This window comes from Theropithecus gelada, chromosome 10, assembly GCF_003255815.1.
Source record: "Theropithecus gelada isolate Dixy chromosome 10, Tgel_1.0, whole genome shotgun sequence".
NCBI lineage: Eukaryota > Metazoa > Chordata > Mammalia > Primates > Cercopithecidae > Theropithecus > Theropithecus gelada.
The window spans coordinates 13,426,578-13,451,984 of record NC_037678.1 but is presented as its reverse complement, the minus strand read 5'-3'; the positions used below and the strand labels follow the sequence as shown (position 1 = coordinate 13,451,984).

At 53.9% G+C, this 25,407-nt stretch overlaps 1 protein-coding gene across 2 annotated transcripts in view; it reads right to left on the bottom strand.

Annotated features, from left to right (window-relative positions):
- The window catches only part of IL2RB (interleukin 2 receptor subunit beta), a 46,184-nt gene that overhangs the window by 13,105 nt on the left and 7,672 nt on the right, over positions 1-25,407 (bottom strand). Inside the window, exons 1-4 of one of the 2 annotated variants that reach the window (XM_025400214.1) lie at positions 8,551-8,734; positions 2,756-2,876; positions 2,210-2,324; positions 1,130-1,208 (exon numbers count right to left, since the gene is read on the bottom strand). In XM_025400214.1, coding sequence (XP_025255999.1) covers positions 1,130-1,208; positions 2,210-2,324; positions 2,756-2,843 — 282 coding nt within the window. In that variant the 5' untranslated portion in view covers positions 2,844-2,876; positions 8,551-8,734. Of the gene's footprint in view, positions 1-1,129; positions 1,209-2,209; positions 2,325-2,755; positions 2,877-8,550; positions 8,735-25,407 lie in introns of those variants that run through there. The other variant, XM_025400213.1, reaches the window with a different exon arrangement.

Here is a 25,407-nt window from a genome sequence, read left to right as displayed (position 1 = left end):
GTGGGTGCAGCTGCAGGCACCCAAGTCGCGACTGCAGAGCCAGGCGTCCCTGCACTCTCAGGGGCTGGGAAGGTCTCCGCTGCCTCCGCAGGCTCAGAGCTGTCTGTTCCCACTGCCTGGGCTCTCCCCTGCTTCTGGCACCAGATCTGATCCTGGAGGTACGGTCGGGGCTACACACTCCGTGGATCCAGCGCGAGTTGAGGACAAGCGGGACCCCTGCCCCTTCTGAGGTAGCCAGGAACTCTCCTGGGGCAGCTGCAGCTTCCCAAGCCTGGACCCAGGCATCTCTGCTCCCCCTACAAGCTCAGGGGTGTCTGCTCCCACTGTCTGGCCTCCCCCTGCTCCAGTGCCCGCTCCAATCTCAGAGCGGGGCCAAGCCCAGGCACTACCACAGCCTGGCACGCTCGAGGCAGCACTGACTCACTGGCTCCAGCTGCCTTGGCCTCCTCTGGACTTTAGGTGCCAATGAGCACAGGGGGGTGGGAAGCCACGGGGGCGCAGGGGGCAGCTTGACACTGGCCTGCAGGTGCCCCTTGGCCCGAGCAGCCTGGGCAGAAGGGGGCGGGTCTCTGGTGAGGTCCCACCTTCAGGCTGGGGAGGGCCTGAAAAACAAGGCCCTTGTTGGGCCTTGACCCAACAAGGTAGGTGCCATTATTATGCCCATTTTACAGAAGGGGAGATTGGGGCACAGGGGTTGCCCAATGACACCCAACTGGCGAGCCAGGGCTGGAGCATCCAGCTCCAGAGTCTACACCCTTCGCCCCCCACACTGCGCTGCACTGCCAAGACCCCGGAAAGAGCTGGGTGTGGTCATTACAGTTACTGGAGTGCTGTCTTACTTGATAAGGAACACAAGTGTCACAGGAGCCACGAAGCGCAGGGGAGACGGCAGGAGCAGAAGATGCCTCACATACAGAGGGCACGTCAGCCCTGGGGCAGGCCTGAGTCCGTGCCCTGGGGCGTCACCTGTTTTCCTCTGCCTCCTCCTCAGCGCTGGGCATCCTGCTTGGCCACAGCCCCGGCCACTGGGCCCCCGTTCTTCCCCTGGCATCCGGCCCACCCTGAGATCGCAGCCCGGAGCTGGGAGACCACCTTCTCCCTGCACTCTCTCCCTGGGTGGGTTACTCACATCTGGGGTTCCGAGGATCAGGTTGCAGGCCCGGGATGCTTGACTCACAGGGAGCAGCTCACAGGTTTGGTTCCACCGCCTTTCATGGCAAAAGACCCTCCTTAGAAGAACAGGAAGGACCCACACAACTGGCCCAAGGGACCTTTCTCAGATGTCTCTGCTGCCAGGATGGCACCAGGCAGCAAGGCCAGGCTGGGGCTCCTTTGCCAACCTCCGTGAGGGGCACTGCCTCCCCGACTGGCTCCATGGTATTCCTCCCTCATGGGTACCTTGTCCTGCCCCCTCATCCCAGCCTGCTCCCACAGCAGCTGGAGTGATCTAGAAACACAAACCAGTTCAAGACAGGCAGTCTTCCCCACCTAGAGCCCTCCAAAGCTCCATGAGGCTTAGGATGAAGACAGATCCTTAATTAGGCCTTCAGAGCCCTGTGGAATCACCACCCACCCAGAAGCCAGGGCCCGAACCTGCTTTGCCCCTCCATCTGCCTCCCCATTTTCCCCCCTCCCACACCCTATGGAATCCACCAGGGCCCAGCCACCTCTCTGTGACCTTCCTTCCCCTTCTCCCTGACTCCAACAAGCCTACCTGGGGTCAGTCCCTCACTCACTGGCCACCTGGATGTTTACATCACAGTGACATCTCTCTCCCAGCCCCCAGTCACCCCAACCACTCCCAGGTTCCCTGCCCCCACAGCTGCCTACAGGGTCTCTCAAAATCCAAGATTATCCAAAAAGCTTGGGGACCCTCCTTTCTCCCCACTTCCTCTCTGCTTGCCTCTAGAGTAGAGTCCAGCCTTGGCATAGCAGGCTTGCAGCTCAGTGTCCCCAAACTACCCTGTCCAGTTCATCCCCAGCCCCTCCACTGCAGCCTGGACTCCACCCAGGTTCTAGAAGTCTACATAGCTGACTTCCAAATTATCTTAAACGATCCCTTGATTCCAGGTCTGGGCCCTAACTCCCGTGATTCGAACAGTCTGTGGGTCCCATTAGTCCAAGATTCTGTAAATGGAGGCCAATGCATAGGATCCAGAATATGAGATCCCACCATCCTAAGATTCTGCAGTGTGGCCAGTGGGCTCACCGTCTGTCCGGCCAGGCGTGGACTTGGCAGGAAGTGTCCTGCAGAGCCCCATCTTGGCTCCAGACACAGGAGATGTTGGCTCTCGAGTTGTAGAAGCATGTGAACTGGGAAGTGCCTGCTGGGCAAGACGAGGTGTGAGTGCTGACTGCAGGTGCCCACGGCCCCCCAAGGCATGCCCGCTGCCCCTGCACCTGGCACCCACGCCTGCCAGAGGAGAAGGTGGGTAAGTCTGGCAAGCAGAGAAGGGATTCACGGACCCACTTCAGAGAGGAGGAAATGGAGCCTCAGAGCCTGCAAGTTCCCACAGGCAAACTAAGGCAAGGCAGGGACAGAAAGTAGCGCATGCCTGTGGCTTGGAGTGTGTGTGTGTGTATGTGTGTGTGTGCATTCGTGCATGCGTGCCAGGGCGGGGGTCTGGGACAGAGGGTGAGGCGGGAGGTGGACACCTGGTCTCTGGCCCCATCCCCTTCTGGGAAGAGGCTTTAGCAGGGCCTTAGCCATCTCCCCGTAGAGAAAGCACAGCTGTCCAGATGTCAGGGTCCTTACCGTTCACCGCTGCAGATGCCGAAGAGGTAGCCAGGGGCAGGAGGAGGATGAGGAGGGGCAGACACCAGGACAGAGCAAGGGTCGCCATTACATCCACAGGGTGGAGCCGAGGAAGGAAGCCCTGATGGGAGAGGAGAAAGAGAGAGCACATGTGAATACACATCCCAGGTCTCACTGCCCCTAGAGGCAGGCTGGGCCCGCGCCCTCAGTGTGCATGGTCTGCATTCCCCGGTGCCAGCTCAGTCCAGCCCCAGGGCCTTTGCACCTGCTAGTCCCACCACCCCACACATACTCACACCCTCCCTTCAAGTTTCTGCTCAACTGCCGCCTCCTTCGAGAGGTCTTCCTTGACTAGAATACATAAAGAAGCACCCATCGTGGCCAGGCGTGTGGCTCACACCTGTAATCCCAGCACATTGGGAGGCTGAAGCAGGCAAATCACCTGAGGTCAGGAGTTTGAGACCAGCCTGACCAATATGGTGAAACCCTGTCGCTACTAAAAATACAAAAATTAGCCGGCCATGGTGGTGGGCGCCTGTAATCCCAACTACTCAGGAGGCTGAGACAGGAGAACTGCTTGAACCCGGGAGGCGGAGGTTGCAGTGAGCCGAGATGGCGCCACTGCACTCCAGCCTGGACGACAGAGTAAGACTCTGTCTCAAAAAAAATAAAATAAATAAAAATAAGCACCCTTTGTTAGTCACCACTCCCCGACATTTTCATCACAGCATTATTTATTTGTTGTTTATTGACTGATTTATGTTTTCCTCTGTCTCTCTTCACAAACACACACAGAGTCACGTAAGCTCACTAAGGACAGGTATTTTTGTGTTTTGTTCATTGCTAGGTCCACAGTTCCTAGAACAGTGCCCGGCACATAGTAGGCATCGGGCAAAAAAATTCTTGAACAAAGAAGTGATGGAATAAATATAGACAGAGCTAAAGTCAGCAGGCAGAGGGGCTTCCAGAGGGCTCTGAGGCTAGCCCCTGCCTCTGCCCCCCTCTCCCTCGAGGGAGGTGACGCAATGGTGTGAAGGCATCAGGACATGAACTCGGAGAGGCAGAAAAGCAGACAGGAGCTTTGATCTCAACACCGAAGACCCCTAGAGGACAGGGGAAACTGAGGCACAGAGGGCTGCAGTAGCCTTTATGGAGGACCTTGTCCACGCTTGTACTCCCCTACCTGCCTGGAAGCTCTCCCTGGAGGCAGGGCCAGGTTGGTCACCCAGATTATACCCCAGGGAGGAAAGAGACATGAAATATCTAAGCCAGTCCTGTCACAGGGAGGCTCAAAAGGTTTCCCGGAGTGCCTATTATGCACTGGCCGCTGGCCGCTGGCCGCTGGCCGGTGCTTTTTGTTTGTTTGTTTGTTTTTGTTTTTGAGACAAAGCCTTGCTTCTCAGGGAACCTCTAGCCGACCATGGAAGCTCCCGTTCAGCACACGGGTGAGGCAAGACCACGACTGTCACAGTGGAAACGGGAAAGAAACGTAGCTGCCCCTACCCTCTGCAGGGGCTGGGTGTGTGGAGGGGAATGAGAAAGTGAGCACATGGTCACTCCGGGAAGATAAGGGGACTGCTTCCAGGAGAGGTGTTTGGAGCAGGCGAAGTGGGGAGGCCGGGAGATGAGGAGGGAGCTTTCCAGGGAAAGGTGAGGGTGGCCTCAGTCAGAGGGGCAGAAGCAGAGGGGCAGGAGCAGAGCGGACAGGAGCAGGTGAGTCGAGACATGCAGAGGAGGTGGAGTGTCCTTCCCTCCCTCCTGCTCTTCCATTCTGAGAGCTGCCAAGGCCCCTGGGCATAGGGCGTTTTTCCCCTCTGTTCTCCCTTCTCCAGCGGCTCCGAACTCGAGCTCTCATTCCCCTTCCCTTCTCTCTCTGAGTCTCTCACTGGCTCTAACCCTCAGCTTCCAAGGGTCTTTCTCCAGCTCAGCCCCAAGCCTCCACGTCCCTCCCAATGGTCTGCAGGACCCCCTCACAGCGGGTGCTCCTGGACCCAGCAAAAACCCAGCTCATCCCTGGCTCTTCTCCTATCCGACTTTCAGTTCTGGGACAATTGTACCCTTCCTGTTCCAGGGGACCTTTGCCCCCATACCTAGCCAGCCAGGACACTCCATAGACAACAGGACAGTCCAATGACTACTTGTTGTCTCTTCCCTGCCCTCCCTGGGCCAGCCTCGTGCCATTCCAGCCCAGACGACAGCACGATCCCATCTGTAGGCTCTCACCTGCCTTCCCTGAAGCCCCCCTCCAACCACCCACCTCCCTGCCCAGGAACCTGCAGTGGCCCTGTTGCAACCAAAGCCTAAATTCCCACTTTCAGGGCTTTCTGGGACCGGGATGAGGTCAGTCAACCCTTCCAGACTGCCCTCACAGCAGCAGGTGCATGTACCCAGGCCAAAGCACATACACGCCGCACCTACCTGCCTGCACAAGCCAGTGGCTCCAGGCGGCCAGGAAACCGACACTCACCCTCCAAAGGTTCTTCCCAAGTCTATCCTTTCCCTGGGTCCCCTACAGATCCTGCCATCCTTCAAGCCCCTTTCAAACGGGCCCTCATGCCTTTTTCCATGAAGTCCTCCCTGATTTCCGTGATGGAGGGCGAGGGCTTCCTCTTCTGAGTGCCTTGCTCCTCCCTCTAGGCTGGCAGCAGCAGGGCCAGCATTGGCCAGGGGCTGGCCCACCAGTATACTTGCTCCAGGGACGGTTGAGCACAGGGCCAAGCACACAGTCGGTGCTCAATAAATGTAGTGAAATGAATGAGTGTAGTCAGAGGCCTCAGTACTGCAAAGAAAAGCAGAGCTCTTTGGGTGGCCCTGGATTGTCTCGTGGCTTACATCGGAGCCAGCATGGAACAGGGACCCGCGCCCTGGTCCCGAGAGCCATGGGTTCCATCTCCTAAGGCAGATGTCACAGGAGGGAGAGTCAGAGGCCCGCACATTGTCAGAGCTGCAAAGGTTCTCTGAGCAAGCCCAGTCACTTATTCTACGTTTGAGGACGTTGAGGTCCAGAGGTGGGAAAGCCTTGCAGAAGGTCACATCAGGAGCCCAGCACAGAGCTGGGATCAGAACCCCCCTCCACACTGCTCTGCCACCCCCTTAACCACACCAAAACCATTGGCCGACGGGTTGCTGTAAACCAGGCTCCATTTGAAACTCTTTAAACGCAGCAATAAGGGCCTCTGGCAGGGATACTCTTATCATCCCCATTTTCCAATGAGGAAACGGGAGGCACACAGAGGTGAAGTGCGTTGCCTAACTGGAATCTGAATCAGGGCAGACTGCCCAGTGCCCAGGCAGGGATCCTCCCCTCCCGGAACTCCCCAGACGCGTCTTCCCACCACGACAGCTCACACGACAGTAAATATGCACTGGTGACCTAATAATACTCATGACGTGTACTGAGCACATATTCTACGCCAGGCCTGGGGCCAAGGGCCTCACATATGCCAGCTTATCTAAGCTGCCCAACGGCTTTATTATCCCATTCCACAGATGAGGAAGCTAAGGCTCCAAGTCCCTAACTTGCCCAGGGTCATATACACAGCAAGAGGCGGAGCTAGGCCTCCAGGCTCACTCTCTCAAGCTGTCCCACCCTGCCAGACACTGGTCCCAGAGGTGACACTGGTCCCAGAGGTAACACTGGTCCCAGAGGTCAGGCTGCCACCCTCCCTGCCCTGGGAGTCAGGACCCAGCAGCTCACAGACAAACCGGCAGGTGCTTCTCCTGGGCACCATGGGTTCACCTTTGCCTGGCCCACTGTCTCCATAGGAGGGCGAGCTCCCCAGGGTGGGGGCTGCTTACCTCTTTCTTGGGATCCTCAATAGCAGAGGGCACAGGGTTGGGACTCCAAAGAGTGCATAGCCCAACCAGGGACTCCCACAGCCTCTGTGCCCCTTCACGCTCAATCATGTCAGCCTGGCCCTGGGGCAAGGGGACCATCAATGTTTTGTGTGGGTGTCACCCCAGGTCGGGCCCAGCCTCAGGATGACCCCATGCCCAGCACAAGACCTGCAGAGAGCTCCAGTGTGGGAGGAAGGTGCTGGGGGACAAAGGGGTGCCAGGTCAAAGGAAGGTTAGGTGCAAACCACAGGCCCAGTCTCGAGGCAGCCAGGCAGGAGGAGAAAGCGCCATCTGGAGTCTGCTTCCTGCCGTCTGGAGCCCAGGGGTGCCGTGATGCTTGGAGAGGGCAGAGTCCGGGGAGGACGGTGTGGGAGTGCCAGAGGGGCGCAGAGCTGAGGGAGTGCCTGACAGTCACTGAGGCTGCACCCTCATTCTGCAAGGGGGAAGCTGAGTCTCAGGGAGGCCAAGGAACCCACTCAAGGTCGCACAGCGAGGAGAAGCCCAGCCTCGGGTGACAGCAAGTGGAGCCCGGGACCTCGAGTTTGAGCACCCCCTCCTGGGTTCTCAGGCATACCCATACGTGCCCTGTCGTTCATGACTCTGAAACCGGTCACACCCACAGATGCCTACGTCCCCACCACAACCCTGCAAGGTGGGTCTCACTGCCCCATTTGATCCATGCCAGAACTGAAGCTCAGAGCAGCTGACCCCAGCCATCTGATTTCCAGAAAGATGGTGCTGGGGACAGGGACTGGCGCCTGCTCTCTCTCTGCCTGCACGGTCCTGAGCACTCGGGGGTAGTTCGGCGTTTAGCCCCCTCTACAGCCGCACGAGGAGGCTCTAGTATGCTTCCTTTTTGCCAGATGAGGAGACTGAAACACAGGTCAGCCTCTTGCCCAGGCAAGAAGGGCGTAGAGCTAGGATTTGAACCTGGTGAGGTGCAGTTTGGGGCCCCTGCTGCCATCAGGGGTACATGGTGGCTGGGGCAGGGCGGTAAAGCAGGAGTTCGGGAGCCCATGGTGCATGCCACCTGACCTCCGAACTCGATGGGGCCTATGTCCCCTCGTCCTCTCTGGCCATCTCCACCTGCCACCCCCGTGCTGCCACACACAGTGCTTGTCTCTTGCTATTTAACTTCAGGGGCTTCCCCAGCCGGGTGCGGGACCCTGGCTATGGGGGAAGGAAGGGAACCCTTGGGGATAGCTCAGCCCCTCACTCCACCTCCCTCCCCCGAGGTGCTACAAACACAGTTAAGGGTGGGAGGCTTCGGCCCCCAGGAGAGGAGAGAGCATGAGCTCCAGGCAGCCCCAAAGATGGGGTCCCATCCCCAATGCCTGGAGATGCTACTGACCTAGCCAGTCATGCAGCCAAGAGAGAGACAAATCCAGACTCAAACCCAGGGCTCTGCCTCCAGCCTGGGGCTCCCAGAGGCCTCGCAGCACACTTCACTTCACAGATGGCTCTCCAAGGGGACCCTTCTCTCCCCACTTACTCCACACGCCTCCTGATGAGCACTCGACACAGAGATGTCTCCCCCAGTATATGGGCCCCACTCCACAGAGGTCAGGAGGGGGCTCCTGCCTGTCCCACCCCATATCCCGTACCTTCTCTGGGCACCTAGGCTATCCACCCACCCCTTCTCCACCTCTCCGGGTTGGGGGCCCGGCACACAGGGCCCAGGGAAGCCCCCCATCCCATAGCAGCCCCTAGCCTCCCCTGAACGGGTTGGGAAGGAGGGGTGACCTGGGACTGGGGAACGCTTTTTCCTCCAGCCCGGAGCCCTGAGAGCTGGGCCTACGCCCTCCTCAGGGGAATTCTAAGATAAAGTTGGGGGGATGGGAGGACCGGCAGAAACTGCTGGGGGAACTGAGTCAGAGCTGAAAGTCTTCTCTGTGACTTTCACTGCCAGCCCCCTGGCTGGTCCCACAGGGGCCGGGAGGGAGGCAGGGGAGCATCACCTGGCTGAGGCATGGGGCGGTGGCAGCGCGCGCTCTCCAGTCCTCCCCGCTGCTGGGACCGTGGCCATCTCTCCAGGGCCCTGCTCAGCTCTGGCCCAGGAGACGGCTGCGGCTGCTGGGGCCACAAAAACTAAAAGCCCAGAGCCAGCCCACTTCCTGTGCAGAGGATAGAGGGGCAAGGCCTGGGGTGGAGAGGCGGGGAGACGAGGCTTATGAGAAAGCCTGAAACTCCTCAAGCACCCAGGGCCAGATAAAGATCTGCCTCCTACGCTGGGGGCGGCACACACACACACACACACACACACACTCACACACACACACTCACTGTCAAATAGGGGCCTAGCTGCACACAGGAGCTAAGGGAACACAGACCCTCCCTCTCTCCCCTCCTACATCACCCCCATGCCCACTCACACGGGCTACCCAACACCTCTGATGCCTCCATCCGGTCACACACATACCCACTAACACGTAGGCTTCACACAAGCAGGTCCCTCTAGGTGACCCCAGAGTCTCACCAGCCTGCAACGCACCATCTTTCAGAGACTCCCTTTTCACCTCGCCTTCCAGAAAGCCCCTTACTCCATTTAGCATTTAGACACAACTGGTTTTTTTTAATTTTTAATTTTGTGGGCATGTGGTAGGTGTCTATATTCATGAGGCACATGAGCTATTTTGATACAGGCATACAATGTGTGATAATCACATCAGGGTAAATGGGGTATCCATCACCTCAAGTATTTATCCTTTCTTTGTGTTATAATCCAAATATACTCTTTTAGTTATTTTTAAATGTACAATAAATTATTGTTGACAAAAGTCACCCTGTTATGCTATCAAATACTAGATCTTATTCATTCTATCTAATTATGTTTTTGTATCCAACAACCGTCCCCACCCCCCCAACCGCCACTGCCCTTCCCACCTCCATCACCGCCCTTCCCATTTCCATGAATTCAATTGTTTTAATTTTTAGCTCCCACAAATAAGTGAGAACATGTGAACTTTGTCTTTCTGTGCCTGGCCTGTTTCACTTAACATAATGACCTGCAGTTTCAAACATGTTGTTGCAAAGACAGGATCTCATTCTTTTTTATGGCTGAATAGTACTCCATTATGTATACGTAGCACATTTTCTTTATTCATTCATCTATCGATGGGCACTTAGGTTGCGTCCAAATCCTAGGTATTGTGAACAGTGCTACAATAAATGTGGGAATGCAGATATCTCTTCCATATATTGATTTCCTTTTTTCTGGGTATATACTCAGCAGTCGGATCGCTGGATTATATGGTAGTTCTGTTTTTAGTGTTTTGAGGAATCTTCAAACTGTTCTTTATAGTGGTTGTACTGACTTACATTCCCACCAACAGTGTATGAGGGTCCCCTTTTCTCCCCATCCTCATCAGCATTCATTATTGCCTACCTTTTGGATAAAAGTCATTTTAACTGAGGTGAGATAATATCTCATTGTAATTTCGATGTGCATTTCTCTGATGATCAATGATGTTGAATACCTTTTCATAGACCTGTTTGCCATTCATGTTTCCTTTTGAGAACTATCTATTCAGATCATTTGCCCAATTTTTAATGGAATTGCTATATTTTTTTTTTCTGTAAAGATGTTTGAGCTCCTTATCTATTCTGGTTATTAATCCCTTGTCAGATAGTTAGTTTGCAAATGTTTTCTCCAATTCTGTGGATTGTCTCTTCACTTTGCTGATTGTATCCTTTGCTGTGCAGAGGCCTTTTAACTTGATGTGATCTCATCTGTCATTTTTGCTTTGGTTACCTGTGCTTGTGGGGTATTGCTCAAGAAATCTTTGCCTAGTCCCATGTCCTAAAGAGTTTCTCCAATGTTTCTTTATAGTAGTTTCATAGTTTGAGGTCTCAGATTTAAGTCTTTAATCCATTTGGATTTGATTTTTGTATATGAAGAGAGATATCCAGTTTTCCCAGCACCATTTATTGAGAAGACTGTCCTTTCCCCACAGGTATGTTTTTGGCACCTTTGTTGCAAATGAGTTCACTGTGGGTGTGTGGATTTTTTTCTGGGTTCCCTATTCTGACCAATGGTTCATTGGTCAATGTGTCTGTTTTTATGCTAGTGCCATGTTGTTTTAGTTACTGTAACTCTGCGGTATAATTTGAAATCAGATAATGTGATTTGTCCAGCTTTGTTCTTTTTACTTAGGATAGCTTTGGCTACTCTGCATCTTTTGTGGTTCCATATAAATTTGACGATTATTTTTTCTATTTCTGTGAAGAATGTCATTAGTATTTTGATAGGGATTACATTGAATCTGTATATTTCTTTGGGTGGTAAGGACATTTTAACAATATTGATTCTTCCAATCTGCAAACATGGAATACCTTTTTATTTTTTGTGTCCTCTTCAGTTTCTTGCACCAAACGTTTTATAGTTTTCATTATAGAGATCTTTCACTTATTTGGTTATGTTTATTCCTAGGTATTTTATTTTATTTGTAGCTATTCCTAATGGAGTTATTTTCTTGATTTCTTTTTCAGATTGTTTGCTGTTGGTACACAGAAATACTGCTAATTTTTGTATGTTGATTTTGTATTCTGCAACTTAATTGAATTTGTTTATCAGTTCTCGTAGTTTTGCGGTGGAGTTTGTAGGCTTTTTGATATATAAGATCATATTGTCTACAAACAAGGATAATTTGACTTCTTCCTTTCCAATCTGGATGCCCTTTACTTCTTTCTCTTGTCTGTTTGCTCTAGCTAGCACTTCCCAGAGATGACTATCAGGTCTTTGTGAACAATTTGACAGCCACTTATTGAACATTCTAGAACCTTCCTCTTCCTCTCAAGTCATGGTTCCTAACCTTTTACCCCCTTTCTTGGCAGGGGAGAAGGGTGGTGTGGGAGCTCAGCTCAGGGCTCTTTTTTGTTTAATGATGAAAACTTATGAACTGGTCTTTAGAAAACTGCACATCCTTACGTGCTGCATCACAGCCCCATAGACCTTGTGAAGTTCCATCCTCGGAGCCCAGAAGCAGCAGCTCTGCTTCTTCCCTTTCCTGATTCCTTGCTTCAGAGGGGTTTTATTGCAGGCTGTGGCCTCTTTTTTTTGTTTTTTTTGTTTGTTTGTTTGTTTGTTTGTTTTTTTTGAGACAGAGTCTAGCTCTGTCACCCAGGCTGGAGTGCAGTGGCATAATCTCGGCTCACCGCAACCTCTGCCCACAAAGTTCAAGCGATTCTCCTGCCTCGGCCTCCCAAGTAGCCAGGATTATAGGCACGTGCTACTACGCCCAGCTAATTTTTGTATTTTCAGTAGAGATGGGGTTTCCCCATGTTGGCCAGGCTGGTCTCGAACTCCTGACCTCAGGTGATCCACCCACCTCAGCCTCCGAAAGTGCTGGGATTACAGGCGTGAGCCATTGCACCCAGCCTGCCACCTCTTCTGAAAGGAGAGAGAGAAGAGCAGGGAGGGCAGCTCTGCAAATGTGAGAAAGTGGAATTCAAGACTCCAAAAAGAGAATCAGTCCCAACTCCCATGTGCAAAGCCCGGCACTGGAAAAGAAGTGTGGAGCAGTGCTGCCCAAGAGGGGCAGGACTAGAGATTGAGGCTGTAACCTAGGCCTCCATGTGCTTCAGTATGTACACCTATCAGATGAAGGGGTGAATTGGACAAGAAGGTGTGTAAAAAGCACTTAATGTGACCATGCACCGCAGGCTTGCTGTAAAGGCCAGTTCCTTCCACACTGCCCTTCCCGCTCCCCTAGAGTAAGGCTGTCTGGCGGCAGGAGAGGATACTAAACACACAGCCACAACTAAGAGAATAACAGCCAACATTTAAGCCTCAAATATTCCCGGAAGCTTTGCAAGAAATTAGGAACGCTGGTTTTCTCGGGGAGAAGAGCCAGGTGAGGAAGGATTAGGAAGGATGCTTTTCTCTGTAGACCCTTTTATATGGCATGAACATATTTCCTGCCCCCAAATAATGAATTCAGTTAAAACTTTAAAAGCACACACATATAAAGAAAAAAGAAACACATCCCCAGCCAAAACCAGAAGTCACAGACCCAGCTTGTAAGGAACAGCTGTGTATAGCTGTTTCATCCGTGAGACAGCATCAGTCTGCCTGGCACGTACTGCCCAAGACTCTTCTTCCTCCTCATCCTGCTTTCCTTCTTTTATTTATTCAACAAACATTTACTGAGCACCCCAGACGCCCCAAAGGCCAGGTCAGACACAGGAAGCCTGAGGTGGGCAGCCCAGGCCAGCGGGGTAGGGCCAGGGAAGGGAGGCAGGCCACTCTCCACCCTCGTGCCCCTGGGATGTGCAGCAGCCAGGAAAGTGGGGAGCAGAATGGGGGAGGGTGCAACCCCCACATACAGAGTCTTCCACCCCCAGCAACAGGTGATGGAGCGGGTTCGTTCTTTTGTCAAGGGTCCTAGCCCAGAACACCTCAGATGGACAGGCAGGGAGTGCGCTATGCAGAGAACGATCCTCCTTCACATCCTCTACGTAACACCTCATCGCCTGTGGGAGCATGTAGGAGGGAAACCTGGTGCAATGTGTCTCCAGGCCATGGCATGCACCCTCCTCCCGGCTCAGCTAGGCTCTGCTTCCCAGCCTCCCTTGCAGTGAGCTGGGGCTTCGGGACCAAGTCTGGCCAATGGGATGTGGGAGGAAGTGATTTGTTCTACTTCTAGGCCTAAAAATCTCACCTATGATCTCTTGTGTCTCTTAATCCCTCTATCTCTCTCTCTTTTTTTTTAGACGGAGTCTTGCTCTGTGGCCAGGCTGGAGTGCAGTGGCACGATCTTGGCTCACTGCAATCTCCAATTCCCTGGTTCAAACGATTCTTCTGCCTCAGCTTCGCAAGTAGCTGGGATTACAGGCACACACCACCACACCCAGCTAATTTTTGTATTTTTAGTAGAGACGGGGTTTCACCATGTTGGTCAGGATGGTCTTGATCTCCTGACGTCGTGATCTGCCTGCCTCGGCCTCCGTAAGTCCTGGGATTACAGGCGTGAGCCACCATGCCCGGCCATCCCTCTATCTCTTTCTCTCTCTCCCCTCCCCTGCCAGAATCCAGTGAAGTTTTGGGTAGAGGGCCTGGAGTCACCTGAAGGACAGGCCCTCACCCCTCCTCAGATAATTCAAACTGGACTATAACTTGAGTGAAAAATAAACCTCTATTGTTGGGCCTCTGAGACCTGGGGACTGCTATTTCCATTTTCCCTGACTCATACAGTCTGTCCACCAGGTGCTACAGCTGAACATAAAACCAGGTGAGGAGGTGTGAGACGGGATGCCAGCAGAAGCCCAGAGGCATGGGTGGCCAGCAGGGGTGTGCAGAGAGGTGCACCTGCTTTCTTCAGCCCTCACCCTGCTCAGAGCTGTGTCATCTCCCACCTCAGCTGGCCCATGGTGGCCTCCACCCTGGTCTCCCTGTTTCTATTAATACTCTTGACTCTCTGGTCTGTTCTCCACTCAGTGGCCAGAGCAACCTTTCCCAAACTCAAATCACGACATTTCACCCCCCAGCCACTCCCCATCGCACACACTCAAACCTTCCCAGTGCATTCACAGTAAAATCCAAACTCTCAGTCTTGACCCACACGTCCTACAGGGGCTGCCCCAACTTCATCTCTGACCCTGCTTCCTGTGCTTTCTCACTCTGTCAGGGCTTTGTGCATGCTGAGCCTACTCTTCCCTTGCCATTTTATAGGCCAGGAAACCGGGGCTCATGAGTCATCCTACCAGAATGTGGCAGAGCCAGGATTAGAACCTAAGTCTGTCCCAGAGGACATCCGATTCTCTCTGAAGCAACCTGAGATGTAAATCCAGAAGCTTCTCTGATGGCAGGGCCCTGACAGAGCCCACTCAGGCCTACCCAGACCTGGGTCTCAGGGGTGCTGGGGTTTGGACCCAGCCTCCTCCAGGAGGCCCCACACCTTGCTCCTATAACTACTTCTCTTACGTCTTCCACATCCCCACCTGACCCTCTGCAGTGCACTTTCACAGGCCCCACTGGGAACCGACCACCTTATACCTCTGTTTCCATGCACCTAGTCCCACAGCTCCCCCAACACTGGACCCAGACCCCTCTTCCACAGGGGCCATGGGACAGTGGTATATTGGGGTCTTCCAGCCCTGATGTCCTTTTCTGACTGTGATTTTTTCCCTACCCATCACGGGACTGTCTTTTTTTGGGCCAAGCCAGACTGCATCCTTCTCAGTCCTGGTATCTGCCAAATGCCCTACCCTTCCTCCCTCTGCTCACTGGAGTGCTTGGCCCTTGCACTCAGCCTCCCTCTCCACGCCACCTCCCAGGAGATGTCAGGGTTTGTGCTGCAACCTCCAGCCTCCTGTTCCCTCTGACCTGCTCTGTACCAGTCCCATGCCCAGGCCTGCCCTTGCACCCTGCCATCATTCTGACCTGTGTTAACCCAGACCCCTTGAACTGCCACCTCAGCCCACCCCTCTTGCTGCCATCACTCCCTCCACTGTACAACAGTGTCCCAGTTAGGATGAAGTTCAGCTGCGTGTGTCCAAAGAGAACAGAAGAAGAAAACAGTGACCTAAAATAAGAGAGGGTTTTATTTCTCTCACACATAAAAGAAGTCCAAAGGGAGGCCACCCAGGCTAGGTGGGGTGGCTTTATGATGTCAGGATCCTGAGCTAAATCTGTCCCGCTACTGGGACCTCTTCAATATCCTTCTCCCGCCTCCTCATAGACCAAGAGAGCTATTCAAGTTCCACCCATCACCTCTGCGTTCCTGCAGATGGAAGGGAGAGGAAGGAGAGAAGGAGGGCTCGCCTCTGCCTGTTAAGGACCCTTCCCCAAAGCTGCCATAGCCACTTCTAATGTACATCCCATTGGCTATGCCTGAGTCACATGGTCAACCAAGCTGCAGAGGAGGCTGGGAGATGTAGCCAGCTATAAGTAGAGGGCACACAGGCAAGGGAGAGCAGAGGTTTGGGGGTGCCATTCACTGTCTCTGCCACCACCTGTCCTCTGCCACTGTGAAGACCTCCAGTATCTCCGGGGCCACCTCCCTTCCTGCCCTCCCTGGCTCAGCCAGCTGACACTGTCACCCACCCTCAAGTCCTTGTGTTCTGCCCGTCCCTGCTCGGTGCTGTGACCTGTCTTCTGGAAAGTCAGCAGGTAGCCGAGTCCCCACCGGGAAAAAGTCCTGCCCCCACAGTGCTGGGCCTCAGCAGTGACCTAGTTTTGAGTCCTGGGCCCTGGTCAGGAGGACCATGCTATGCATAATTTGGTGTCTGACCCTCCGCCCGGTCCCCATCAGACTGTGGGGTACCCCTCACAACAAATGAGGATCACAAAGCTGGAGGGGTCCACAGAGGGGCCAGAGCAGAACAAGGAGAAGGAGCAGGCTAGTGGTCAACTTCCTGAGGGCTCTTCTCTGAGCATGGCCCTCTGCTGACACCCGCTCTTCTTCAGAGGCACCCCATCCACCAGTCCCCAAGACGGAATGTGGCCATTCTCCCTGACTGCTTCCCTCCCTCACCCCCTCCTTCCAAGCCATCACCCTCATTTCCGCTTTGCCACAGTAGCCACCTCCACACCAGCCTTCCCGGGCTCCAGACCTGAAGCCCAATGTTCTCCCCTGTTCATCTGGGAGCTGCCCGTTTCATAGCCACACCAGCACCAGCACCCTGAGCAACTCGTATCTCGTGCAAACCATGACATTCCTTACCAGGATTGCTCCAGGGTGACCAGCTGTCCCACTGTGCCTGGGACTGAGGGGGCTTTCCAGAACATGAGATTTACAGTGATATGGCTAGGACAAAGTTGGTCACCATATTCCTACCCTACTTATTCAGACTAATCAGCTCCCCGATTTAAAACCAGTCCTTCCCTGATCTCCCATTCTGGCCAAGGCAGATTCTGGGCACACGCCAGTTACCTTATCTCATGTCATAGCCTTGCTTATGAGTCTACACCAGGAGCTCTCGGCCAACAGGAACAGTGTGGGATTCATCCACACCACTGCAGAACCGAGAAAATTACCTGACACACAGACAGTGTCAATATGAGGGGAAGGGAGGAAAAAAGGAAGAGAAAGAATCAAAAGTGCTAAGTCTCTAATACCCTGAAGATTCCTGAGAATATACATTTAAAACAACGCCGGGAGAGTGTATTTGAAGTTTCAAAAGCTTTGCCATCAAAGGCAGGTTGAAAAGGCGAGTCACCCTGCTGGCGTGGGCTTCAAGCACCTCCCTGGAAAGGCAATCTGACAGCTACCAACATCTCTGACACGTGACCCAGCAATTCCACACCTAAAACTCATCAACAGAGTGACCCACGTGGAACATGTGTGTACAAAGTAATTCCTGCAATCACGGGACCCGAGGCCAACAAAATGCATATCCATAGGGGACAGGTCATAAACAAATTAGGGAACTTCCATCCAGTGGAATGCCATGTAGCTGCGGCAAAATGGGAAGGGGAGGGCCGGGCGTGGTGGCTCACGCCTGTAATCCCAGCACTTTGGGAGGCTGAGGTGGGCAGATCACGAGGTCAGGAGTTCGAGACCAGCCTGGCCAACATGGCAAAACCACATCTTTACCAAAAATACCAAAAAAAAAAAAAAAATAGCCGGGCATGGTGGCGGGCACCTGTAGTCCCAGCTACTCAGAAGACTGAGGCAGAAGAATCACTTGAACCTGGGAGGCAGAGGTTGCAGTGAGCCAAGATTGCACCACTGCACTCGAGCCTGGATGACTGAGCAAGATTCTGTCTCAAAAAAAAATAAAATAAAATAAGGGGAGGCTCTCTGGGTCCCGATATGGAGCAATCTCCAGGACGTATGGAGAAGAGAAAAAAATGAAGTTCCGAATACATGTGAGTGCACCACCACTCAGGTAAACATAAAGGGGGTAATCCCTGTGTTCGAAGGCATGAGTGTGGCATGCGTTTGTGAAGGTGCGTGGGAGCGTGTCCGTGAACTAGCGCATACCTGCACTGAGCCACTCTGGCAGGAATCCCTGGAGGCTGCTAGCAGCCAAGTCTTCCAGTCAGTTTCCTACTGAAACTGTCCCTGAGTCACCAGGCCTGTGGAACCACCCATCCTCCACCGTCTTCACTATGCTGAGAGCGCCCAGGGGGGGAAGCATTTTGTCCACAACACTGGTTGGCAAAAAGGCAGACTTCTAATCCAGGTCTCCTCACAGCCAGGCCAGTGTCCTGTGATGGGGACAGTCAGGAAAGCCAGTACCCGCAACGGTTTCCGCTTTTCCCGTGGGAAACAGGTAGAGTGAAAACATTATCTTTGCTTTTTCTTATTCTTCGGCAGGTTTCACCAAAATCTGCGATCTTTCTCAGAAGACAATCTAGGTGTTGCTGTGAGGAAAAAGGACGTGTGATATTTGCAAAGTGTCTGTGAGAAGTTCCTCTCTATCGAGAAGTAACATTTGCTTGCTTTTTTTTTTCTTAGTGTTTTTATTAAAGAATCGGAAAAAAGTTAAAATGTCCCTCTAAGAAGGTTATGCCTGGCTGTCACCATTGCCTGCAAAGTCTGCTTGGGGAAAAGCAAAAAATGGGGTCAGAAACATGCTCTGGGCGGCACTCAGGGGTGCTGGCGTGGGGACCACCCGTTGTTATTCCCACGGCTCCCGCATCTGCAGCCTAAAGCCTTCCCCACCTGTGTGCTCACGTAGCACCCAGCCTTGTTCCCAGCCAAGTTTAAAACACGATTCTCTAGATATCATTTCTGCATATACAGGTTTGTGAGCACATTGCGAGGCCCACTGCATTGTAAAGACCTCACTCATTGTAAAGACCTCACTCATTGTAAAGACCTCATGGAGTAAACAGCATGTTTGGACAATCAACAGTTAGCTAAAATATATCCTACTGTTGACCTCCCAGCATCAAAGACTCTTCACATCCATGGGCAGAGGTAACTAGGCACACCCTTCCTGATTGACAACAGACCCCAGTGTCTGACTGGCCAGGGCACTGATTGACTGAGGCAGTGACGGCAGCTCCCTGTGGGGAGCTGAGGGATGGCAGCTTATCTGTGGCTAAGGGAGCATCACTGGAGTGTATGAGATTCAGCGGGGCCTTGGTCTTTCTCCAGGCAGGCCCAGTGGGTACAGGAGAAGGTGGGGGCTAAAGGAACCAGTGCCACTCAGCATGATCACTAAGGAAACCTAGTCTCTCCTTCAGGGAGGGTTTGGGCAGGGAACTGAGATGCCCATGGGGGCCAGGTAGGAAGTGTAGTTACATCAGGTGGATGGGTGAGGACCATAGCACATTGGAGACTCCAGTTACAGGAGAAATGGCAGATGGAGATGTCTGCACCACGCTACCAGGAAACTCAGTTTCAAAAAGAAGCTCAAATTGGTATTTTTAAAAACGTGAAAGACCAAGGTGGGTGGATTGCTTGAGCCCAGGAGTTCGAGGCCAGCCTGGCCAACATGCTGAAACCCTGTCTATACCAAAAATACAAAAAATTTAGCCGGGCATGGTGGTGCATGCCTGTAGTCCCAGCTACTTAGGAGGCTGAGGTGGGAGGATCACTCGAGCCTGGGAAGCAGAGGTTGCAGTGAGATCGTGACACTGCACTGCAACCTGGGTGACAGGGCGAGACCCCGTCACAAAACAAACAAACAAACAAACAAACAAAGACCGGACGCGGTAGCTCACACCTGTAATCCCAGCATTTGGGGAGGCCAAGGCAGGTGGATCACTTGAGGTCAGGAGTTTGAGACCAGCCTGACCAAAATGGTGAAACGCCGTCTCTACTAAAAAGACCAAATTAGCTGGGCGTGGTGGCGCATGCCTGTAGTCACAGGTGCTTGGGAGGCTGAGGCAGGAGAATTGCTTGAACCCCGGGAGGCGGAGGTTGCAGTGAGCCGAGATCGTGCCATCGCACTCCAGCCTGGGGCACAGGCAAGATTCCGTCTCAAAAAAAAAAAAAAAAAAGTGAAAACCTCCCATTTAAAATACTCGCCATTAATTCTAACTTAAACATGCAAGAAAACTCCACTACCACAGCTGACGCATATGTGAGGACTGGGCACTTTCAGAGGGAGGAGTGCAGTTGAGGGTGGCATTGACAAAGGGACCCTCTGCCAGTCCTGTTTCTTCTCAGGTGCTGTCCTGGATATTTAGTTTACATCGTGGATGTGCTGCATCTTTGCAAACCTTTCTTGCGTTAGAGTCATCTCCTTTTTTAGGAGTCTCCAGCCTACCTTGCAGCTGGGGCATAAGCATGTGACCAGGCTGCCCAATCAGAAGCCTCCATTCCAGACCTCAGGCTGGAAGAGCATGTGACCAGTTTCCCCCAGTCAGAAGCCTCAGTTCCAGACCACAGGCTGGAAAAGTAAGCATGTGACCAGGCTCACCCAATCAGAAGCCTCAGCTCCAGACCTCAGTCCTGAAGAGTCAGCCTGTAATTAGGATCCCCAAATCAGAAGCCTCAACTCTAGGACCTGGAGGTTGGTGAGGGTGGTGTTGGAACATCGTGTCCAGGGCACAGCAGTTCTCCAAGCCTGATTTGCGGCTCCTGCCAGAGATTCCTGAGCTTCAGAATATCCTGAATAATTCCTTTTCTAATGACAGTAGCCAGTAGAGTTTTTGCAACTGAAGTTCCTGGTTGGCACAGGTGCCTTAGTCAAGCACAGGGGCATGCATGCATTTAGTACAACTGTCAGATTTGAAATAATCTTTAATTACAGCAATGACTGAGCACGTTGGGTGATGGCGATCGAGTGAGAGGACAGCGAGGGGAAATGTGCCCGCCCCCACGGTTTTCTCTCTGCGCGGCCTTGGACTAGGACCACTGTTGTACCACAGGCCCTGGCGCCAGTGTGAACATTGGATGCTCAAGGACAACACAGGAGGTCTTTGATAAAAACCTCCTCTGCCTAGGGTGCTGATGGGGTAGGCGACCCAAATATGGGGGAGGGCTGACCCTGAGCTCACAGCCCACGGACTTGCTGGAAGTCTACCGAAATGCCCACTTGGAAGGCCTGGTGAGGCCCATGCACACAGCAGTTGGCTGGCTGACCTTGAAGTTGTCTTGCTAACTGGTTTCTACTTTGGGTGGCTGGTGAATAAAGAGGCTGCCAGAACTTTCAGAACCAGCAGGGGCCCCCATGTTTGGTGAGTGGCTGGTTTCACTTTCAAAGTGAGTTAGAGACAGTCCCACTGTGCATCCTCTACCACACAGAGTCACAAACCCATTCTGGTTAGTCTGAATAAGGTCAGGCACAGGCTCTGTTTACCAAATCCTTGTTCCCTGGAGGACCCGGCATCCCTGACCCCCACCCCACCCCTCTACGCCAGATCAGAGATCCTACCACATGCCAGGGGTTCTGGGGAAGAGGCAGGTGATGGTGAAGGTCAAAGGCTACCTGTGTGATTGACCGCATCATACCCCTGCCTGCCTAGTTCTATACACCTTCTCACACTCTGCCCAGCAGCCAAACCACTGACACCCACACTCCAGCACCAGACCATGAGATGAGAACACTCATTTCTTCCCTTCGGTTCCACTTCATTTCAGTCCCACCCCTGTCCCCAGGCCAGAGGCTTCTCCCCAGGGGCATGAGCACTGGACTGAGAGTCTGGAGACCTAAGTTTGAGCCCCAGCTGTGCCACCGACTCACTAAGGTCCCTCCCTGTAGTCATCACTTCTCTGGAGCTACAGACCGCAGGAACAGGCTGTAGCTAACTTGAGCCAAACAGAACTAGTTAAAGGATCTGGAGTGGCTCTCAGGTTCTGGAGGGAGCTGAAGACCCAGACCTCAGGGACAGGTAGATTCCAGACCAGCCGCACCCACAGCTGAGTGTGGTCCAGTTGCAGAGACCCCTTTGAGGCACCAACCTCCAGCTGTTTCCTGGCTTTATTCACTAGAATTCAGAGTCTCACTGGCTAAGATCAGGTCAAATGCCCACCCTCCAGCTGCAAAGGGTGGGATACTTTGATTGACAGCTCAACCAAGACTTCATCAAATGCAAGAAGGTAGATCCCCCAAAGAGAAACGGGGGGTCGCTTCTAGAAGCAGGAGGCCAGATGCCTACTGAGCAAGCAGGAACCAAAAATGCCCCGCAAGGACGGGCTTGGGTTGGACGATCCCAGAAGCTCTTCCAGGAAAGGCATCCTCTGATTGGAGGAATCCAAACTGGGCACCTTGCCTCCCTCAAGGGAGGAGGGACTCTCCTTAGCCCGTGGGAGGGACTCCTGGCATGAGGATGCCTTTCACCCCTGCCCTGAGGCCCCCCATTCGGGAGAAAGCCAGGAAGGGTCGGGGCTGCTCCCTGCGTGGGGCAGAGGGACGCTTGTCTCCACCACCCACATGGGCTTGAGCCTGTGACCTTGATTTCATGGGCCTCCGGGAACTCATGAGCAAACCTGAAAGCAGCAGGGGATGAAGGGCCCCATGCTTGTCACCCTCTTACTGGGCCAGGCTGGAGGAAACTGAGACCAGCTCATTCCTCACTGCCTGGAGCTGCTCTGTGAGAAGCGGCCCCAAACCGGAGCTCAGGTGGCAGCCAGCAGCACAGGCCAAGAGTGCCACAGCTGCTGCTCACACACAAAGGTGCTTTGCTGTTCCCACACCACTTTCCGTGGGTTGCACATGGGACCCCTGGAAACAGCCCTGAGACCATCACCTGTATCACACATGAGAGTGTGTGAGGAGAGGTGGCCTGCAGAGCAGAGCGGAAAGCGACAGTCACGTAGCCTCTCAACATAGCGTTCTCCCGCTGTGCTCCCTGCCCCTTGGCCCCACTACTTCACCCCCAACCTCTTCCACCTCTCCCAAAGTACCCGAGAACCCCAGCCTCACTCCTCCCTAAGCCAGGCCTCAGGGCCCAGGAGAGACCTGGCCAGTGCACAAGGGGTCAGAGGAGGGGAGCAGAGTGAGGAGGGGGCGCGGGGGCGCTTTGATCGGGAGGATGTGGTCAGTGGCTTCAGGCCTGTGGTTTGAGCCCAGAGGTGCTGCTGACACTCTGGCTGAAGGCATCCGTGCCGTTCCTGCATGAAGCAGTGTGGCAGCAGTGAGGGGTGAGGGGCCGGGCCGGCGGTGGGTGGAGGCCAGGGGGGATGGTGGAAGCTGTGAGATGTGTGGTTTAGATTGTGAAGCTCACATCAAGCCTGGACATTCAGGTGAGTGGGCCAGGCAAGCCACCTCTCCCCACTGGGCCTTCTTCCTGTTTCTCTGTCTCTTGAAATCACCTCTGGTCTGTCCCTCCTCAGGCTCAGAATGCAGACCACCAAGGAGACTCTGAACAGCCCACCTCAGAGACATCAGAGGCTCCAGCATCACCGAGGCTCCAGAGAGCAGAGGGCCACCAGGGATGCAGAGGGCAGAATGCTACAGGGCAGAAAGTTCTAGAAGCATAGCCTTCCCAGAGAGGTACTAGGTAATTCCTCTAGCCCTTACTATGCACCAGGCCCCTATTCTAAGTACATGTGTTGATTCCGGACTATGCCAAGGGCAGTTGGAGGTTCAAGAGCATCAGTGTTCCCTGAGAGCTGGTCAGAAATGCAGATGCTCAGGCCCCAGCCCAGACCTCCTGAGCCAGAATCTGCATTTTCATCATGTCCCCAAAGCGACTCGAGTGCACACGGAAGTTTGAGAGGCTCCATGTTACCTCAGTGAATCCTGACAACAGCCCTTGCAGATCAGGACTCTTATCCTATTTTGCAGATGAAAAAACTGAGGCACAGGGAGGTTAAATAACATGCCCAGGGTCACACAGGTGATGTTTCAGAGGTAAGATGTGGGCCTGGACCATCTGGCTCTTAAGCACATGCTCCTAACGTCCAGCCTGCCGCCACCTTTGGAAGAAGAGAGTCATGGGAGTTTGAGCTACGGCTGGCCGCATCTGTGCCTGCTCTGGCTGTGTGGCTGTGGCCTTCCAGAACCCATTCTGTCCTTCCTACTGTTTCTCTGACTGTGGCCTCTCCAGGGAGAGTCTGAATCATGATTTTCCCAGGCATGGAAGGTAGGAACACCTGCCAGTCAGCATGGAGCGTTTGTCAAGCATCTGTATTATCCCAGCTCAGGGCTGGGAGTTACAGCAGCCACAAAAGATGCCCAAGACCCCACCCAGCCCTCAAGGAGCCCAGAGTCTGGCTGCAGGGACAGGAAACAGGCATGGGAACGAATGTAATATAACCACAGCTAAAGTTTGTATGAGGTGTGCAGACGCTCCTGGGCAGCTGCCTCTTCAGGGCAGGCTTCATGGGGAAGAGGGTTTTGAGCCAGGCCTACCCAGGGCAAGTGCCAGAGGGACAGAGGCGGGGAAGACACAGGTGCAGACCGGCCTAAAGCAGACACCTGGAGCTGAAGACATCCTAAATCCAACTGTCCACAACTCCCCTCCACAGCATCTCCCCAAGAAGGCCCGACTCCCCTGAATTCTCCCTACGGCAAAGAAATCATTGCTTGCCGGGGGAGCGAGATCATGGCAGGAAGAGATGACCTCCCCGCCCATGCTCAAGGTCTATCTGTTGCACCGGACAGGGCCTGTCCAGCCTTAGGCCCTTGAAGTCCTGGCTCCTTGGAAATGCTCCCGCTACTGGGGGACCCTCCGCTTCACCAAAGGACCACAATGGAAAGAGGGCCCTCAGCACCAGAGCCTCCTCACGCCGCCACCTCCTGCCGAGAGGAAGCCCAAAACTGGCCACCTCCACGCACACAGCCACAAGCCCCCTTTGAAGGCGCTGTGCTGCTGCATGTGTTGTACGTGAAGCCTGTGCTTCCTGGGCCAGAAGTAAGGCTAAGATGCACTCCACGCATTCAGCCGTTGAATCCTCATTGCAGCCATAGGAGCTCTGCCACCACTGCTCCATTCCCACGGTGGAGGGAGGAAGCCTAGGCCTTGGGAGGGATCAGGAGTCCCTCATCCAGGAAGCCTTCTCCCCCATCCCGACTGCCCACCTACTTCATGCCTGCCTTGGGACTTTGCATGCAAAAGGCAGTCAATCATCGCTTTAAGAACAATTGAGTTAGTAAACAGCAGGGCACAATGACGGGTGGGCCCAGAAGTTGCCACCAGAGGGCAGTGTGCGCTCCTCTGCAGCCTCCACGGGGCTTGTTCTGCAGGAGGGAGGTGAGGTCGCGGCCAGGAGTGTGGCCACGCTGGACAGTGTCTGCTCCCTCCCTGGGAGTCCCAGTGCCCACAGGACAAGCAGGGGAAGAAAACTGGGCCGCTGGCTTCTGGGAAGACGGTAGAGGGCAGACCAAGGAAAGACAGCCGAGACCAGCAGATCTGCCAGGGATCTCAGAGGCTGTCAGACCCAGCTCCTCGCTGCATAGGTGATGATGTGCCTGGGCCCAGAGAGAGACAGCTCTCAGCTTAGGTCACACAGCAGGGCAGGAGTGTGAACTCTGGCCTCCAGCCTCCCGGTTCCCCTCATCCCACCTAACCCCCAGACTCAGAGAAGGACACTCCACCCAAGCAGTTTCTCACCTTCCCCTTAGTTGGTACTGTTGGTACAGATCAGAAACAGGAGCACCTCCTTCTCCTGGCCTCCATGTTTAGGGTTCCCAGGACAGCCTCTGGCCCACCCGCTGCCCCTCCTGCATCCCTTTCCTTGGCCCTGGGTAATGGCACCCCTAACCAGACCAGCTCTGACTGCCTCCAAGTACAAAGCACTCACAGTCCTCTACCCCCCAGCCCCAGCCAGCACCCTCAGTCTTGTCCCGCCATCCCTCTGCCCCCTGAGTCCCTCCCTAAGTCCCATGACCTCTGCCCCAGCGACTGCCCTTATAAAATGAAAATCAGACACCCCCCCAACACTTCCTGCTGCGTTTATGCAGTATCCATTCCTCCTCGCCATGGAAAGCCCAGCCCTGCGGCCTCTCTGGCTTCTTCTCTCCCTTGCCCC